Source organism: Trachemys scripta, chromosome 1 (assembly GCF_013100865.1).
Source record: "Trachemys scripta elegans isolate TJP31775 chromosome 1, CAS_Tse_1.0, whole genome shotgun sequence".
In the NCBI taxonomy this organism is placed as follows: domain Eukaryota; kingdom Metazoa; phylum Chordata; order Testudines; family Emydidae; genus Trachemys; species Trachemys scripta.
Window position 1 is genome coordinate 47755670 of NC_048298.1, and position 20440 is coordinate 47776109.

General features: G+C 40.4%; 2 protein-coding genes across 2 annotated transcripts in view; one reads left to right on the plus strand and one right to left on the minus strand.

Annotated features, from left to right (window-relative positions):
- Positions 1-259: 259 nt before the first annotated feature.
- On the minus strand, positions 260-1827 carry LOC117868166 (forkhead box protein D3-A-like). The gene has a single exon (XM_034753917.1). The coding sequence runs from the start codon at positions 1727-1729 to the stop codon at positions 914-916; it is 816 nt and encodes a 271-aa protein (XP_034609808.1). The 5' UTR covers positions 1730-1827; the 3' UTR covers positions 260-913.
- A 7559-nt stretch (positions 1828-9386) lies between these two features.
- PPP1R3A (protein phosphatase 1 regulatory subunit 3A) overlaps positions 9387-20440 on the plus strand; it is a 43621-nt gene continuing 32567 nt past the window's right edge. Inside the window, exon 1 of the mRNA XM_034754048.1 lies at positions 9387-10180. Within this exon, the coding sequence (XP_034609939.1) occupies positions 9387-10180 (794 nt within the window). The remainder of the gene's footprint in view (positions 10181-20440) is intronic.

The following is a 20440-nucleotide window of genomic DNA, read 5'->3' on the forward strand; positions in this document are numbered from 1 at the left end:
TATTTTGGTAAACAATATTATTATTCAGGTGACATTATAAAAAAGTGTAAATTTTGTAATTTAAACAGGTTACACACAATTAATGGCTAAGCTATTAATTACTTAAAAAGGTTATACAATATATAGTTGAGGGTTTGAGAACCAAAGTCAAAATGTAAAAGCTCTTTCAAATAAAAATTAAATTGAAATAATGTTTTGATTGTGAAAAAGTTTATTCATCTGGATATTTATAAAAAGAAAAGCAAGTAGAAATGCCAGTAATAAAGACCTGTATAAATGTATGGTGCCTGTCAAACATAATCTGCCAGACCATAAATAATATAAAGCGAGTCTTGCCTAACAATATCAAATACAATTTTCAGAAGGGTAATTCATGTAGTATTTTAAAATGTATGTGATAATTATAGCATTTCAGAAATATCAGCAATGGGGAAGGGAATATATGGTAATATTTATTACTATACATGATTTTTTTTAGTAAATGTAAGCATATTACATACATCCATGTATATTGGCATCAGTTTAAAAAAGCATGGCATTATATATCAGTATTACTGGTATAGGGCAATTCTAGTTTAGTTCTGTTGAGTGATCAGTCATATTTGATTTACTCTTATGCTTTATAGGCTATACAACACCAATGATGTACAAGTAGAAATTTTTTTAAAAGCGCACTAATTGTTATAATTGCAAAAGCTAATACTCTAGTTCATAATCATTGCTAATCATTGGCTTATGTAACTAGGTAAGATTCTCTCTATACACACACACACACACACACACACACACACACACTATTATATATTATGGCATTATATCTATATAAATGTTCATTAATACAGCTGCCTTTGAAATTACTGCACTTCAAGTGCAAGTGACATTCTTTCTGGTACTCACAAGTGTGGCTGAATGCTTAACTTTTCGGCTGACTGTCAGAGGAGAAAAAAATGGAATTAGGGAATGACTGTTGAACATTTAGAAAAATATTCTGCTGTGTAGCTGATGAAGTATGTAATCCATAGAACCAATCCATATAATTCCCCTTTGGTTCATCAAACTGTATCAGAGGTGAAAACTTTCCTATACTGAAACCATAATTAACATTCCACTTTTGATATTCATGTGCAAAATACAGACTGTCAGCATAAAGCATTTTCCAAACAGGGTCCAGAAAATAGGAATGTGTTCGGTAAAGTGAACTTGGTGCTAAACAGGAACAATTTTGCCATGGCATGAAGTAATTCATAGAGAGATAATCCTTTTGACGCCCTCGCTTTCGTGTTCTTCGGTGTTGCTTAAAGTCCCCATGAACAAAATCATTTAAGTTTGCTGGGTGGATGCTCCAGTAATTTCCTTTCCCATCCTCACATCTTCCTACTTTGATAAAACAATCATTTAGTGAAAGGTTATGTCTCACACTGTTTCTCCAACCTTGATCTTTGTTCCTGTAGTAAGGAAAATTATCCTCAATATACTTGTAAATTGCAGCTAAATTCAGCTTATTTGTAGGGGAGGAGAGAATTGCCTTTGCAATTAAGGCTACGTAAGATAAAGGTGGTTTTTCCAGAAAGCCTTCTTTATTCCTGCTGGTGGAAAGACAATTGTCGGTCCACAATTCAGAACTGGAAGGGTTGGATGGAAATCCAGGAACCAGTTGTAATTCTTCTTCTCCTCCCATTTTACAGGTGTCTTTAATTCCATCATTGTTTTCAAGACTACTGTCAGTCATTATAGCAGTGTGACGGTTACCTTAAGATTCCTGGTATTTTACCATAAGAACTTAATGAGAGAATTTGTTCATTGAAGCTAAACTGCAGCAGAAGTAAATGTTAGGCACTAAATGTGCTGCTGTATCTCATTCAGATTCCTATTTTATACTGTGTTAAGTCAACATCCTAAACAATGAAAACAGAACTGCCTATATTTACAAAAATCAAGGTACAAATCGTAGCTGAATGAAAAAAAATGCAAAATAATTATAATACGTTAAGTATGAAGATAAATAGACCAGGGTGTTTGCCTTTCACTTCATTATGATCTGGGAAAACACCCTTCAGTGTTCCCCATTGAAACCTAATGATTAATGAAAAAATGATTGTGGTTAGATAGCATTGTGAAAAGATTGAACCCTTCACTGATATGCAGAACAAATTGAAATCAACACATTGGTTTCTGTGTTCTACACTAGTCAAATATGTTGTATGTAGTACAATAAATGTTTGTTTTGCTCACTAAAAGGAAGTACTGTATGAAATGAAACATGGTGTCATATTCTGTAGCTGCACATTACCTACTATACATGAAATTGAATTAAAGCACAACTCTTTATTCTTAATTCTCTGGGCCCAATTGTGTAACTGTTCCTCAAGTTGAGTAGTACTTACTTCTGTGATTGGTCCCACTTACCCCAGGAACTACTTGTGTAAGAAAGTACCACTCAGAGTAAGTAGGCATTGCACTGTAGGGCCCGCAGAACATACAGTACAGCGTGAACTGTATCATTACATTAAGAGCCAATTTAGGGCATTCTGAGATCTGATACCACGAAGGATAGGCTTGTGAATGTCACTTAATGTAATCTGAGCATCTGGGGAAGTTCACTACATAGTCTCCAGTATGTTTTATAATTAAAAAAAAAAAGCAGGTGAAGCATTACAAGAGTTTGAAGAAACGTGATCTTCAGAGGAACACGTCCTTGTGATTACTTTTAAGCATTTAAAAGGTTTGTCCTCTATTTGGGCATTTCCTGTGCTCAGATATGTGTTTCCAATAGAAAACAATGATTCTATGGAGACAGCTGTGAGGATCATTCCTGTGAGGCGGGAGCTCCTGGCATTTTGAGGGTTCTGTGGGCTCTGAAAAACCCTTCCTCCAGGTAATAACTCTGGCAACCAATGGTTAAAAAGAGTCCTCAAAATATTAAGGCTGCTGATGCTAATGCTTCAGACCCTGTGCAATCCCATTGGCTGCCCAGGCTATGACCGTGTTCCCAACCTACAATGAATAAACCTCATTTCACATTTTCAGGTTTTCTGGGTTGTTAGCATTAGCAGCTCAAATTTGTGGGCAGCTGTAAAAACACCCAAATTAGGACTGTTTGGGTGAAAGGGATGTGGGCAGGCCCTGGCTCGGAATCAATTTGTGCATGAATTAACTCAAATTGTAAGTATCACTGGATCACCCACCTACCCTCCGCAACCACTTATAAACTAACTGAAGTCACAGTCACTAGGGAAAAAGGAGCCAAGTACTGTCTGTGGGCAAGATCATGCCATTTAGTTGGAGCCCATTCTAAGGAGCAATGCAGAGTCACATTGCCCCTCAAGAGCTCTTGCATGTGGTTTTCTGGGTGCAGCTGCTACCTGCCTGCCTAAAATGCTATTCATGATATGTACTTGAAGGAGGACAGTTTAGGTGTTGTACAACTATGGGAAACAGGGGTGGCCACGGATACTTTTTGAGCATCCAGTACAATAAAGGGTCTGTACTGGCAAACACAACAAACATAACCTAGAGGTATCACTTCATCATTGTCGAGGAACTGAGGACTGCGTTGACAAAGCCAAAGTACCACAAGGATTGACCCCGACAACCTGATCTGACACATTTACTCTGCTGCTGATGCTACAGTCCCTCAGAGTGGCACAACACTGTGGATTATTGGTCTTCTGAATGCACCAGCCTTTATCTCAATTAGTCATTGGAACCCACTGTTTTTAAATCCACATACATTACCAGAATACAATGATGAAGTTCAGGGGTGCCCAACCTACAGCCCATGGGCCATACATGGCCCACCAAAGCATTTCATAAGGCCCATGGCTGGCTTCAACACAATATACTAGCGGGTGTTTTATCGTCATGTTTACATCATTTTAGTTTACACAAGTGTGTAAATAGACCATACTATATATAGAAACAATCAATCTAAATACATCTGAAACAATCTGAATTTATAATATAAATCAATACAGGTGACTTTAGATATTATTAAAATATGTAGAATCTGTTTGGCCCACACAAAGTTGTGCTTAGGTTTATGTGGTCCTCCTGTGTAACAAGGTTGGGCACCACTGCTATATTGAATAGGTCTCAGTGCATCCCGCATTTTTTGTGCCAATGATGCAGTGTCAGCTTCTTTCTTGTCCTGCTCAATCATAGAGCTGTGTCTTCATAGATCATTGGAATGACCTGGGTCAGACTGGCATCATCCCCATTGACGAACCTTGTAAGTTAATGGATGTTACACAGAGTCTCTGTTAGTGGTCACTGTGCCAAGCGCAGGCTGCTGTTTTCTGGGTTGGAGTGGAGCTGTGCCAGTAGAAATTCTGGATGACTATGTGCTGTTCATAGTATTAGTTGATTATTTGGCAGGTAGAATTCCACTGTGTCACCATCTCCTGCTTCATGCTATGGCAGAGATGTTGATGCTTCATTTGAGAAGTCAACATGCAACAGAAAACTGTCTGACATGGCTGCAACGCTCTCAGGCAATGGTGAGAATAGTCTTCACTTGCTCATTATCTTGGACAAACTTCTTCACCTCTAGGTTGAAGTAGTGCATAAAGCAGGGTCAACGTGTGAGAAACTGCTGTCACAGCCTTCATTCTTCATATTTGGCCCATTGTCTGAGGCCATGAACCAAGGAGAGAGAAAGGATGTTGTAAGCTCGTTGGGAGAGGGACCATCTTTTCATTCTGTGTTTGAATAGCACAATGCGGTCCTGGTCCATGATTAGGGTTACTTGGTGCTATGGTAATACAAATAAATAAGAATCTTCTGTGACAGTATCGATTTTTTCCAATCTGTAGCTAACAGCAGGTTGCTCCTCAAACACACATAGGGGTATGGTGGTGTGCTGATACATATTATTGTTATCAATGCATTGTCTAAAGTGCTGATAGAACATTGGAAGCTGCCATCATTGCATCAACACATCCTAACCAAGAAGAGGAAAATCTCAGGCTAACTCAGATAATGCTTTAGCCAAAGACTAATAGGTATGGCAAGAAGAAAGTTATCATACAATTATGTAATGGGCATGGGGTGGATTAGCTGTATTGGATTTTGTTGTAATTTGCTATAAATGGAATTTTCTTGAAAAGATAGCCTTGGTGAATACTGGGACAGTAATGGGCAATTCTACTCTGACAAGTGACTGTGTAAGAATGGGGCTCTCTCACTCAGTTGATTTGCTCCTTGTGACAAAAACCTGGTATCACTGCAGTCAATGGGAGTTTTGTTATTGATTGCAATGTGTTGTGTGTATTCAGAATATCTCCTTGCTTTAGTGACAAATATATATACTACTTTTATTATTAAAATATTTTTACTATTTCTGTTAGCATTGTAAAACCAGCACAGGTTTCAGAGAATGAACTGGTTTCTATGCTGGTTCACAGAGATCAATAGAACTGATACCCAATTGGCCACTGCAAGTCTAAATTCTCTGCAGCTCCATTGAGATCCTCAGAGTCTGTAACTGAGGGCAGAATATAAAGATAGCAAGAGTTACACAGATACAACTTTGCTCTTACAGCCTTTATTAACTTGTTTCTCTTAAAATCACTGTTTATGAGGCCAGAATATTTTGGCAGAACACAGATGAACATGATGTGTGCATTCTTTCTTAAGACCAAAGACTTAAAAAAACAATGATTTCAGGATATTCCTCAGGGTATGCCAAGACCCTGTTTTCTAAACCTTTTTGGCTTTTTAACCATCTCTCCTCCAGCTTTTATGACCATCCAGCAACTGTCTGAGGTAGTCTGTTCTTCATGGAGAAACCATTCCTATAGTCTCACCCTACTCCACTTATTACTTAGGCTTCATACTCTGGGTTGAACTGGACTGAGGTGAATGCAATTTTTCTAGCGCACTGGGGAACATACTGTTTGACCAGGGTTCCTGCTGCTCATCATCAGTTGGCCTGAAGTCCTCTCTTGTGGCTTTAATAAAGTTGCTTCCATGAGGCCCCTCCTGGAATGCTCACTGCACAGTTTGTTGTGCTGGAGAAGCTGGTCCCTGTACTGCTGTGAAAGCTTTGCTGGGACGTGTTAATTTTTACAGTAATCCCTGTGACGAACTGGGACTGTTCTTACTGTGGTCTTTGAATGCTGACAGGGGAGTGTGGCTAGGATAGTCTGCATTGGGGGATGGGAGACTGACCGATGGAGAATCCCTGAGCATGTAACATGAGAATCCAGGAAGGGGTTAGAGGCCAGGTGACACCTTTGCCGGGGAAACTGAACAAAGGCTGTGGGAGGGGTCACTGAAGGCAGAGTTTCAGGAGATGGCTGGGGAGATGGCTGGGAGGCAGATGGGGCTCTGACCTCCCAAGGGGGCTAGGGTGCCCTGGGAGCCCAAGATGGACCTAACCGAGGGGGGTCCTGTTGTCTGTGCCTGCAAGACCTGTCTTGGACTGTATTCCTGTCGTCTAAATAAACCTTCTGCTTTACTGGCTGGCTGAAAGTCATGGTGAATCACAGGAAGCCGGGGGTGCAGGGCCTTGTGTCTCCCCACACTCCGTGACAATCCCGTTCCTGGCCCAATTGCTTTTAGTGGTTAGAATATTGCTTAACTAGCATTTAAGAATATACAGAAACTGTTTAAATTTTAATTTAGCATTTGAATTTAATAATATGCAAAGGTAGATAAAAAAGGGAAGCTGGAAAAGGAGGGCCTAGGCAAGTTGCGCCAGGAAAATGGCTTGAAAATACCTTCGGTGCAATCCAGAGGGGAAATAAACTGCTCCTCAGTTCAGAAGTGCTGTCTCTCTTTAAATCAAGACTAAAAGTAATCCCCAAGCAGGGATTGTTTTGATAGGATGAATTCCACAAGTGGAAGGGTAGTTTCAGAACCACAGACTAATCCCATTCAGTTAAAACACTGACATGACTGATGTTATTTGGGTTTGGAAAAGTTTTGCCCTCCAATGTCTATTTCTGTTTTCCAGAAGGAACTGAAGAGAACAAATACTAATTGCAAATAAAAGTCTGACCTATGCTGACAAGAGCATAGAAATCCAGACATGAGGATGATGCTTTTTACTTAAAGCTCCTTGTAATGCAAAGTTACTTGTCATGTGATGTAACACTCTTTGCACTGGCAGAGTTGGCCAAGACAGTCTAGCAGAGGGCCTGATTCAGTGCCCACTGAAGTCAATGTAAAGATTCCCATTTACTCTTTGGGCATTGGTGCAGGCCCAGACGGAGTATTTTTTTCTGAATTAAGAGGCTTAACTCCCCCACCCCCAAGTCTATCTCTACTCAGGCTTCCCTATAGTCTAGCAAGAGTTTCAGCCTTCGCAGTTTTTGGTAACCTTCTGATTACTCACCTCAGTCCTTCCTTTTTATCTAGCCCATCCCTTCCCACCTTGTGGCCTGCCTGCCAGAGAGTTCACCAGGGAGTTAATCCCTCTCTGCAAGCTATTGGGTCTCTGGAAACTTTCAAAAAGGCCTTCATAACAAATGAAAGGGGGAAATTGCAGTATGCAACAGAGAAGGACCAAATCATTACAGTAGTACTGCTGTAAGTAAGCTCTCGTGGTTTATACCATTACTATTGGAATATTTTCATAGATTATCTAGGTGAAGAGGGTGTGAGACAGCCACAATTTACCACAGGCCTCACATGACCCAAATTGCACATAGTCAAAATGGCCCAGGGCATGTAGCTGCCAGGATATAGGATTGCTGCAGCTATGCACTGCTTTTGCTCCTCATAAGCAAGGGCAGAAGAGAACTGCTGTCATGTGAGAACTTACCTAGGGAGAGAAGATGGTGGCTGTTCCTATGGGACCCCAAAAGGCTCCCAACAGAGATCTCCCTCTTCTCTATCTTCAGCATGCGGTCACCACTTCTCTGCAGGCCTATGCTGCACAGATCTCCTGTCTTGTGTGCAGAGGCTCTCTAAGCAGCATCTCCTCCCTTGTTACAGAGCATGTTAGCCCCCTTATTCAAAAATATTCTACACTTTTGTTTTAAATAAAGGGAAGCACTGCTTATATGTGCCCTGTCACAAGAGGACGTATTAACTGAGATACAGTGACAACAGGGGAGTAGGGAGGCATAACAGCAATGGGTGAGACAATGGCAGAGGTGAGAATAGTGGAGAAATAACAAACAGGAATGGAGATGCACTCACAGTGTGGGAGGCAGTATCATCAGAAAAGGGGGCTCATGGGAAAGAGAGTGACATTGGGGCAATAGGGGAAGACAGTTAGTAGATATGGATAGGGAAACAGTGGTGTTGCCAGGTCATGGCCTTTGCCTCCTGATCAGTGTAACATTGTATGTTTCTACGTACAGAGTGCCTTGAAAGTGATATCCAAATGCTGACTGATTAATGGCTCATTTCTGGCATTTAGCCACAATCCTATGCTGAGGGTGATGCAGAGCCATTTAACTCCAGTGGGAGCACTGGGAGGCATTCTGCAGAAAAGGTGGAGGGATCAATACCCCTTTAAGGGGTGAAGCACACTTCCTTCCACCTCCCTGGCTGGCTTGCATGGGGGTGGTGATTCTGGATAGCTGCATAAAGAGGCAGGGGTCCTTGTTTCCATATCCATGCAGGTGAATAAGGGCTAGCTACAAATTAGCCCTAAAAGATCTTATAGCATAACCAGTAGTTAATAAACAGATACAATTACAGTGATGCCTCACAACTTGATCTCCAGTTTAGTCACTAATACTTTTAATTGCATTCTGGGTTCATTTGAATATATATTATTATGGCTGTATTAAAATTGGTAAATGTTTCTGATAACAAGATCCTGATGTAAATGGGCATAGCTCCAGAATCTGGCCCAGTGAATTTGCATGGTATAGAATCAGGACAGAATTTGGTTCTCTGTGTCCCTTGCATTTTTGTATTTGGACACAATGTAAATAATGTCCTTGAGAAGTAAAGTCAAAATTATACATAGTAAAGAAAACATTTTGTTGACAGAACATACATCCCAATGGGACATTTATGGCTTTACATTTGTGCTATGTTATACATTTGCTTTACAATGTAAACTGGTTGTATAAAAATATCTATATTATCACATTTTGACAACGCAAAGAAGTCAGATTTTTCAATGTTACCTTTGTGCTTTGCCTGTAGATGCTTCCTTAAAAAAACAAAACAAAACAAAACAAAACAAAAAAAGTCAATGCATTATTTAAAACTTACGTCTGAAATTGTAACACTAATGCTATCAGATTTAAGGCCTTTGGAGAAGAGTCCAACATAGTTTACACACCACTGCACCTATTAATAGACCTGACTCCCTTTTCTTTCAATGTCAACTGTAACATTAATCCTTGTTTTAAATCATAGTGTCTCAAATATCAGCTGCCACTAGTTGCAGAGTTCTCTTTCAGTTTATATCAGAGAGCCCAATGGAGTCTTTTGAAGAACCCAGTCAGATTAGAAGGGATAACTTATTAGAAGTTCCTGCTTTAAATGACTCCCTTTCAGAAGATGAAGATATTAAAGGTACCCTTAAGCCTCGTTTCTCCCCCCTTCCCCGAAGGCGTAATTCTGCTTCTTCAGAAGACATGGAACCAGAACCCCCATCTACCATTGCAAGAAAAGTTTCATTTGCTGATGCATTCGGCTTTGATCTTGTGTCTGTTAAAGAGTTTAATACCTGGGACGTTCCAATCACATCACAAAATGATGACTTAGAAGTTAAAGTTTTAACTGCGGAGGAATATTTTCTCTCTCCACTGTTTATATTACCTGCATCACAAGAAGACCTTTTGCAAAAAGTGCGTGTACAGAAAGTACTGCTAGAGTCAATTGAATTCCTACCTGGGATAACATGTATGAAAGGCATTATTCGAGTTCTAAATGTATCTTTTGAAAAGTTGATATATGTGAGAATGTCACTGGATGACTGGCTAACTTACTATGACATCTTAGCAGAATATGTGCCTAATTCTTATGATGGTGAAACTGACCAGTTCTTCTTTAAGATTTCATTGGTTCCTCCTTATCAGAGAAATGGAGCTAAAGTTGAATTCTGTATACGTTATGAGACATCTGTTGGTACATTCTGGGCAAACAACGATGACAAAAATTACATACTACTCTGTCATAAGAAAGAAACTGTGCAGGAGGTGGATGATGCATCTCACGAAGAGGCTACTGACAAATACATCAAAGGTTGCTTAAAGACAACGCCAAGCAGGTGAGGTGACTTCTTACTAGTTTTCACTAGTTTTCAAAGTCCTCAAATACAACAGTCACTATTTAAAAGTCAGCATTTTGTCAACAATAATCACACAGTATCTGAGGGGTAGCTGTGTTAGTCTGGATCTGTAAAAAGCGAAGTGGGTATTCACCCACGAAAGCTTATGCTCCAATACGTCTGTTAGTCTATAAGGTGCCACAGGACTTTGTCGCTTTTTAATAATCACACAGTTGTATCTGAGACACCAGTTTTTCCATATTTGAGAAAAGAGAATAATTGGTAACTTTGTGGTATCTGCTGTTTAATGCTGACTTTTTAACTGCAACCATTAAGCTTTGCTTCCACTTGTTGTCCAGGATTACTAAAACCATTCTGCTCAAGAACTGTTTTCAGTAAAGCACATACTTATTTAATACAATTGTGTTAAGCCATGAGGTCAAATGTTATTATTACTAAATATGCCACATTTGCTGTTGGTTGGGAAGGTAAATGTGGGTTCTGCAGCTACATAAAGTAATAAAAATTAAGGGGTAAACACTGATTTTAATCTCTACAGCACAGAATTACAATTAACATCAGTGGGAATTTGGCTGCACACTGAGGTGGGTTTATAGTCCCAAAAATTTTAAATTCAGTTCTTTGGCATATCAAAAACCTTTCTAAAGCAAAAAATATCCCCAGATTTTTTTATGATTTATGTCACAATAGGTGTGTACTGTGAATTCATATGGAATTTTCTAAATGTCATTACTAAAAACAAAAACCAGTAATGGTGTTTCAGGAAGCTAATAACTCAGGGAAGGGACTTGTTTCACTCAGAGCAGCTGGAACAATATTCTCTGTCATTGGCTGGGCTACGCCGCAGGCGGCCTGTAGTGAGATCTTCTTCCCCACAGTGATGGATATTTCTATGGGCACTGAAAAAATCCTAAACAGGCGAGAATATAAAGGAGATTAACAGTGACATACAAAAAAATAGACAAACACAGGCACATTAAAATAAGGCTTATCATGCAAATCTGTTGGTTTATTTTAAAACAATGTCTGCAGATATGTACTATAGTAACTAGAAAGCAAAAATGGTTGCTAATGGTTAAATTATGACTTAAACCCACAAACTCAAGGAAATTCAGAAATATATCTGAACTTCTGGATTCCTATTTTCTATTTAACTCAACCTGTTATACATAAGAAGAAGTCAGCTGAGGACCCTAACCCTGCAGATTGCTGCCAGACTTGAAGGGCAATACCTCTTCTATCTCTGTTACCCAACTGCTGTGATGAGCATCTACCACTCCCAGTTGTTTGCAATAACTGAATGGAAGAGCATGCGATGGGACTTAATGGTGCTGCAGCCATTAATTCTCTGAGTTCTCCTATGGCTTGCCTAGAATCAGGGTATGGGAAAGAAGCATATCATGCTATGGATTCTCCCTGCCATCCCTTTATATGCTAACTTCTGACATGGGATCAGACAGAAGAATGAAAAATAAGAAAAGAGGTAACATCCCATTTAGCCACCTTCCCCGCCAAAATGCCCCATGTGACTTCCATTATGGATTTGTTCCCTCCCATACCATGCAGCAGGGAACCACAGGGGATGTATGTTTTTGTGGTAATATAAATAAAATTCCTGTTGCCTCAGTCACATGAAGGTCCCTTTGCATGACATCAGCAAATTGCATTGACACCCACTTTAAATACCAGAGCAGCATAAAGAGGCCTTAGTGCAAATAAAAGCACTCTCAAAGGATCTATAGAATCTGTCTTAAAAATTCTCTCTGGTCCCTGAGAGACTGTGTGGGCCTGAATCTAATGTCACATCAGTGTGAATCCATGGACTTCAGGAGAATTACAATGTTCACTGGCGTGAGATCAGATTCAGGCTCTCTGGCTCCAAAAGCACTATTACTTACAGTGCATGCAGTACGTCCATAGCTAAGGGTTATTGATACCTAGTCATGAAAACAGGGAGTTTTATCCCTGTTACAAAACATTAGATGAGTTAAATCTCATCTAATGTGATTAGTGTTTTTTCTATCAGACAGACACCAAGGCCAAATTAATAAGAACATCTGGTCAACATTTTTGAAAATCAGGGCATTTACTCAGGTACCTACATATGGACTAACAGATGCTTAACGTTAGGGCCAAATTTTAAAAGTCTTTAAATCTCATCTCAAAACATGGATAATTTGCCTGACGGATCATGCATCTTTCAGATACATAAGTATTTAAGAACTTTTTAAGAAAGGGATTTTTAACCAGATAGGTTTACCAACTGTGGGCCAAACCCTGCTTGCCTAATGCAGTGACTTCAGCGTGAACTACTTGTGAGAATAAGAAGAAAAGGATAGCATGCACTGTCAGAAATAAGTTACTGAGGATACACAATAGTGGCCCATCTTGTCACTTTATGGGACTACTCACATGAGTCAGGACTATTTGAGTCAGGGCAGGAATGGGCGGCCCTGCAACATCATTATTTTTAAGAAACTGGGCCCCTCAAATTGGGCTCAACATACCATAATTTCATAATGAAAACTGAACCTCTTGACTTATAAAAATTGAAAAGCACCGGGGTGTGATTATCAGAAACACACAAGTGCTTTTGAAAATCCTGGCACAATACTATTCCTCCCCCCACCACACACACTTCTGTACTTAAACATGGCTAAACAGATCTGTTCTAAACTTTTTGCCTTCCTCTGTATCCTTTCATGCTGAGATTCAATCAAACATGAATTTTAATATCTGATGTATAACACCTTTCAAAAACTGTATCAGAATTGACAGTGTAATATGTAGAAAAATGTCTTGCTATAATAGGATGCTTTTACAAGCCTCAGAAATCATTTATATTCAATGGAGTTTTGAATAGTTCAAAAACTGATTCAACAGAGTTTTTATAATGCACGTTATTTGCTTTTTATTTGTTGGCCTGTTTGAGATTGTGCATTTGCCTTACAAAGTCCCATAAGTATACAAGTCATAGAAAGGGGAAAAGAATATTAAACTCAAACTAATTACATTCTAGCATTTAATAATTTGAAGGTGAGCATTTAGAAAAGAGAACAGTTGGAAAATGCATATGATTTGAATCACATGCATCCTAACAGATTAACAAATATAGCATTGTATAAGCAATAGTTGAAGTGAAAATTGACAAATTGTGCCACTCACTCGGGTATCTTAACTCCATTTTTCTTAAATAGAAGGTGATTTCCTACTAGTTCCATTAGACTGTACCTAAGAAAATTGTCTGTAATACATAGTATCTGATGAGCTGTGGAAACACTTTCAGTAAGGCACAATTTGTATTATATTTCAACAAGGCACAGACAATGAATCTGAACTATGGCCCTTGGTCCTAGAGTTTCATATATGATTGTGTTGTGGATTGATGTTAATACTGTCTTTGGTCATTATTTGCCTGAAGTCGTTGGAACAGTGGTAGCAAGCATAAGAGAGATGTGGCTGATTGGCATAAATATTATGCCAAGAAACAGATATGGAATCAGTTGGAGTACATGTAAGCATCAATGCAGTGTAATTCATGATGGCAGTGTGTGCACATTTGGCTCCCTACCCTCTTTGAAATGGCTGGTGGATACTATTATTTTTAACATGACTGCTAGAGAGATCACCCATTTGCTTCTCTCGCTCTTTCCCCAAAATGGTACTTTTTAAATTGATGGTGCAGTTCAATAAGCTGATTGATTGATTTCTTGCTTTCTTTCCTAGAAGTAGATTCTTAATTGTTTTATTGTAGCATTCTTCAAGAGTTAATACATCAATTGACTTTTCTCTGTGGACTGTCTGAAGTGATGCTAGTTTGAAACAGAAACAAAAATAAGGACAAAGTTTAGGGTGAAGGCTATGTTATACATAGTGAATAGGTGAAAGTTTAAAGGGTCAGATTTGATGGTCCATTTTGTCTATTTTGAGTTGCATAAGTGCAGAGTGGCCTTAAAGCTGCTGTTGATAGCTGGTGGTGAGTCTTCCTGCACAACTGTCTGCTGGTGGGCAGCTAGCAAAAGGTGCTCTGCTGGCTTCTGCTCCAGCTGCTCCCCACTCCTGGCAGAAGTGAAAGAAGGCGGCATATTGGGGACATAACGTGTTAGAGCTCCCCGGTGCCCAATCCTCTGCTGGCATAAGGTCCCTGAGGGCCAATGTTGTTTCTTTGCAGCTCTAGCCTGTGCCAGGGTCAGACAGTCCTGCATCAATGAGCTCCAACCAATTCCCTGTGTCTTTGCCTCCCCATCTGAGTGTGGCTGGGAGGGAGTGGAGAATCAAGTCTGGAAGAACCTGAGAACTACTCTAGAGCATGTTTGCTCCAGGAGTGTTGGTACAATGTCAAGATGCCATATATAAAAGAAGGGATTTAAATTATGTTTTCTTTTTAATCTTTGCTTTTGATTATTGTACATCACAATCAGAAACAGGGAAACAGTGAGTGAAAAAGGTATTAAAACATGAGCTTCCTGCTTTGTGTACAGCTGTTTAATCTCAAGGTTGTTATGGAAAATCTTAAATCGTAAGTGTACACCTCGGTCAACATACAGACATGGGGATTTGACTAAAGCTTATTACTATTATTAGGGAATGACTATATTCACATTTCTTATCATGACAGCAGCTGTTCCCTACCGCTGTTAGAGCAGCCTGTCCATTCACAAGGAGCCAGCTGAAAGAGCAGCATTACTGCTGTTGTCAAGCCAGCCCTGATGTTCCCAGCTTGCTCTCTATATTCTTCCTACCACTACAGGTCAAAATCTGTGGAGGGCAGTTCCCACAGCTAAAGTGGTCATGCCTCCAGTAAGAGTGATGATAACATGCTCCCAGAGCCCAGTCTTGCCCCCATTAAAGTCTCTGATAGTCAGAGCCTACAGTTCCATCATGCCCTGGCTGTGGAATTCACTCCTTGCCACACAATTGTGCTCATGCATCCAAGGTTTCGTTTAAAAAAAATGCTATTTCTAGCTCTCATGGTTTTGAAGCAAATCTTGAAAATGTGAAACAAGTGCAAAACACTGCAGTGTTGCCTTCCTGAGTCTGCAGACAGCCTGAAACAATATATCTGAGAGCTGTTCATTTTAGCAGAAAAATCTAGCTAATATGCCTACACCACTGTCCCAAATAGGTTCCTAAGCCTTCTCAAGTACCAAAACGACCAATGTCCAACTACCTACCTGCCAAAACTTGCAGCTTCCACCCCCATGCATGCCAGGTTTGTATAATTTTTGGTGGTGCCCAGAATGGGTCCAAGCAGAGCCATCTCGTCCATAGGACAGACCGGGGCAACTACCCTAGGCCCTGCGTTTTGGGGGCTCCGCACTTCAGGGGGACGTGGGGTCCAGGGTGGCCTGTGGGGTTAATGGCACCAGCAGAAGTGAGCAACCCAGACCCAGCCCGCCCCGCTCCGCTCGGCCCCGACGGCTCACGGCATCACTTGGGGGAGGGGGCGGAAGCCGGAAAGAGGTGGGGCAGGATCTGGGGGAAGGGGTAGAATGGAGACGGGGAGAAGGCGGAGCAGGGGCAGGCTGGGGCCGGGTCACTTGCTGCTGCCAGCCCAGAGCTGTTCTGTCCATAGGACGGACTAGGGCAACCGCCCTGGGCCCTGTGATTTGCGAGGCCCTGTGCGTCAGGCGGACGTGGGGTCCAGGGCAGCCTGGGGAATTAGTGGGGGGCCTGGCGCCGGCAGCTGCAAGTGATCCCTGCTCCGCCCCCTCCCCGCCCCCATTCCACCCCTTCTCCCAAGCCCCCACCCCTACCTCATCTCTTTCCGGCTTCCACCCCCTCCCCTGAGTGATGATGGGAGCTGGCGGAGTAGAGTAAAGCGGGGTGGGATGGGACTGGGTCACTCGCTGCTGTTGGCACCAGGCCCCCCGCTAACTCCCCAGGCCGCCCTGAACCCCGCATCCCCCTGAAGTGCAGGGACCCCCAAAGCACGGTAAGCCCATACATTGGTGGAGCCAGGCCCATGTTCCTAAATATTGATGGAGCATGGACACCACGGGCCCATATAACTCACTGCTTACCTCCACCCTGACAACTTTTATTTTGAAATTAGGCATCGTCATTACAAAAGTTTGCAGCATATTCAAAACTGAAGTCTGGGGATAGAAAAATTAATGTAATGAACCAACAAAATAAACAACATATCGCTAAGGGCTACAGTACTGACTGCTATTCATTTTCATATATAATTGTAAACCTATTTTTGGTCTGCTTCTATAATGACCACACCATCTCCATCAGGATAGACTTTCTTTTTAGGTTTGGGTAATTGGTACTGTAAAGTATGAGAAATATTGGTCATGGTGGAGTTTGCTTGTGTGAAACTTGATTAAAAAAGACAGGTGTTTTGCAATTTGACTATCTTTTCTCAACCATACTGATTTTATTACTTAAGTGGCCAAATCACCTAACTTAGTTCTTTGTACATTATTTATTTTTAATTTTACATTTAGGCATGTTGAACTGTTTAAGTGTGTGAGACTCTTCTGTAGCCACTATAATTTCATTGGCTTCTTTAGGCGATATCACTATATTGACATTTATAATTACTATGGCCCTGATCCTGCAACATCCACATGAGTAACTTTATGCATCTGGGTAGTCCCTTTGAACTTCATGGGACTTCTCATGTGTGTAAGTGTTTGCAGAACTATGGCCTGTGTCTGCAAGCTTTCATGCCACTGCTTAAGGATTTTAGGACAAATGGAAATATACTGCTGAAATGAATGGTTGTACTCCATTGTTCATTGTCTCTATTGTCTGTCAAAGTCCGTTTGCCCACTGAACTAACATCATAATGAACATTTCAATATTGTCTTCGACCCACCATTCATGTGCGGTTCATAAATGTTCTTTAAATACAGTCTCAAAAAACTGGAAAGTTGTCATTATTTCAAATCCAGCCTAGTTCAGTACTAATCAAAAATTATTAGTAACCTGATGGCTGTTCAGTGAACTGTTTTATGGTCTCAGTCCAGTTGTCAGCTGGGAAGTGTCCACATCACAAGTTATATTTTTCTGTATCTATGAGTAAACATTTAAAGTGTCTAAAATTTGTTTACATGAAACACAGCCTGGCAGCATGAGAGACAGATTTAATTAGTGGGTTTGTTACTAGAGTCACTCTAGCTGTTTATTCTGATGAAGAATTTTGAGTCATGATCCAGCCACAGCCTTCTGGCTCTGAAGCTGAAGACAATAGATTTCAATTGCTTTGAAATAATTACTGAAGGCTAACCACATATAATTTTTAAACATAAAACTTGGATTCCCCTGCCAAATAGAAGAAGGGAAAAATAAGTAAAATAGGCACTTTAACAGCTAAATACGGCCCATGTCCTGGGATGAGGGAAGGGGAAAGACAGCTACAAAAATGAGAACAAGCAGCCATGTCTGTGCTAGGAATGGCTATCTAGTCCATAATCCTTCAGTGGCACACAAGAAAATGTTGGGTGATGTGGCTGGCTAAGGTGTCAATGCCCAATAGGGGCATGGTTTTCTGGATACCTCTAGCTGGTGTATGTCCTCAGCTGCAAGAACCAGCTGACTTTGTGACTAGAGCAGGGCAAGAAACAGTTTTCTTGTCTTGGAGAGTTTGTTTCCTTTCCTGAATTGGGATAACAAAGCAAAATCTCAAAAATGTTAGTGAATCAACAACTCCCCCTCCCCAACAAAAAAATTGGGGGCAAGTCAACATTTTGTTTTGATTTCGATCATATATATATCTTATGTATTCGGTAAATTTCAAAATGAATAATCATCATGAACCAAACCAAAACAAAACATCCAACACTGTTTTTTTTTTCATTTTGAACATGTCATAATAAGATGTTTTGACAATTCTCAATCTTTTCTTTCCAAAATTTCTTTGAGATGAGAAGTTTGTTGAAACAGATACTTTCCCACAAACAGTTTCTGTTTTGACAAATCACCATTTTGCAATGGGGAAAAAAAGAAAAGCTTTTTCTTGAAAAACTCCCCACCAACTCTAATGACCAATTATTTGTCCGTGGTGCCTGCTGACAGCAGTAGCAAAGAGTACTGTACCAGACTGCTGCATTCAATGCTGCCCTGCACCACTAGGACTTCTTGTGAATTAGACACAAGAGTCAGAACCTCCGCTCCCCTTTGCTATGCAGGCTGTTGGGTGCATAGGCAGGTATTTGGACGTAAAATATCAGAGTTTACAATGGTCCTTGTGGCAAAGTTCCTGAACATGAGTGTATTAAACTTTCCTGTTCTTATTTTCTATTAGCATAAGAGAACAATTGGCACAAATCTCCTTAGTCTCCTAGCTTTTTTAATAGATATATTGATAGATATCTCATATTTGCCTTCTCTTTTTAATTCTAGTGATGCAAGAAAGATAAAAATCACTCCTTGTATTGATCATATCTTGGTATTTTTTTGCACATTCAGAGCCTTATTCAACCCATACCTGCTTCCAAGTTTCTACTGCATGCAAGCTTTCTAAGTCTCCCATGCGCCAAAGTCAGGGAACTGTCCTCAGGTAGTCCCCACTCACAAGCGGCAGAATAGGGCTTTATATGGTCACCAATTGTGACTCCTTCACAAGGACACTATCTGTCTCTGTCTCACCTGACTGCCATCTATCTATCTATGGTTTCTCTATGGCACCTGTCACCTTCTTACAGAAGTGGCTTGGTATACTGCAGAGATAAGGTGAGTGAGGTAATATCTTTTATTGGACCAACTTCTGATGGTGAGAGAGAAACAAGCTTTCGAGCAACACACAGAGCTCTGGAAATGTCTGGAGAAAGCAAAAAAGTTTCTCAATACCTCTCCTGATATGGTAGCAGAGGGCTGTTTTTTTTCTAGTTAACAGTGCAGGAAATGCTTTAAAGGAGGTCACGTAGTCTGAAACCTCTCTGTCTGACTTCTCCAAAATAGATTGAACATGATAGAGGTGAAGGAGCCTGATGGATAAGAGGATAAAAACCCCACAATGGCATTCAGGAAGGACAAGAGAATGGGACCCTCACACCCCTCCCCAATCCCTTGCCACAACAGCAATTTGAGGTTGAGCCCGTACTCTCTCCTTGTCCAATGGGAGTCAGAGGTCCACTACCTTGTTCAGTGATCTGGGAAAGAGACACCTCTTTCACTCTCATACCAAGGTTAAAAAACTAACAACGTTCCTGAAATTTAACCACTGACTCAACCTTCTCCTTCTCTGCAACTATACAAGGGGAGAGCACACATCTTCAACAGATGGACTGGGGACAGGCACACTGGTAACAAGAAATAGTATTGCTAATTTACAAGGTTCCTTAACATAATCCCTCAGCAGCTCTGTTATGCCTGTCTTTTTTTAGTATTCCCCTTGCCCACCATACAGACCTTGTCTCTGCAGAAGTTAGCCCATGGTATGAGTGACTGAAGTTGGTTTCTGAGAGTTCTGTGTACCAAAGAGCGGTGTAACATGTCTTCAGGATTAGGTTCTTTATATTATTGTTCTGCAGCTATCTCCATAATGCTCCATATCTTAATGCTCTATGACTGTGCTACAGTGATATCTGGTAAGATACGGAGTTACCATATATATGGCTAGTCTAGCTTCATTCAAGATATGAGCAATACACTGTCTGCATCTTTTCAAAAGCATCATAACTCTAAGATGAGCCATAAAAATTAGAGATGGACCATGCTAAGGTTAAAAATTTAGGTCTGAGACTAGTTCCAGGCTAGGATTCAGGTTTGGATTTGATGGTTCCAAAGTCTCCAACTTAGAAAGCTTTGTGACTTCATAGACATATACTACATTTTATAGATTGCACAGGATTGCCACTTAAACTCAAGCTCTTTTATAATGAGCTAGAAAATAAAGCCTTATTTCCAGGGACTATGTTTGCTTTGGGGCTATAATTATTTGTATCCCCAACCTGGCCAAGGCACTTTATTCTGTGCCATCTATCTTCCCATTTCAATCATAAACTAAAACTTAAAAAAAAGAAGAAAATATTAGCAATTGGAAGCAATAATCCTCCAGGAAGCACTATCCCAAATAATCTTTATCAAAAATAGGTTTATTACAAACATTGCCTGAACCCTATTGGGTATTATCTATTCAGCAAAAACATTCAATTCCCTCACAGCTGCTCCCTGGATCAATTGGCCCTCATAATATTATTTTCATCATTGTTGTATATTCCTCTTACATACAGTATCTCCACCTAGTCATTTGCTACCAGACTTTCTTTCTAATCTCTCCTTGTT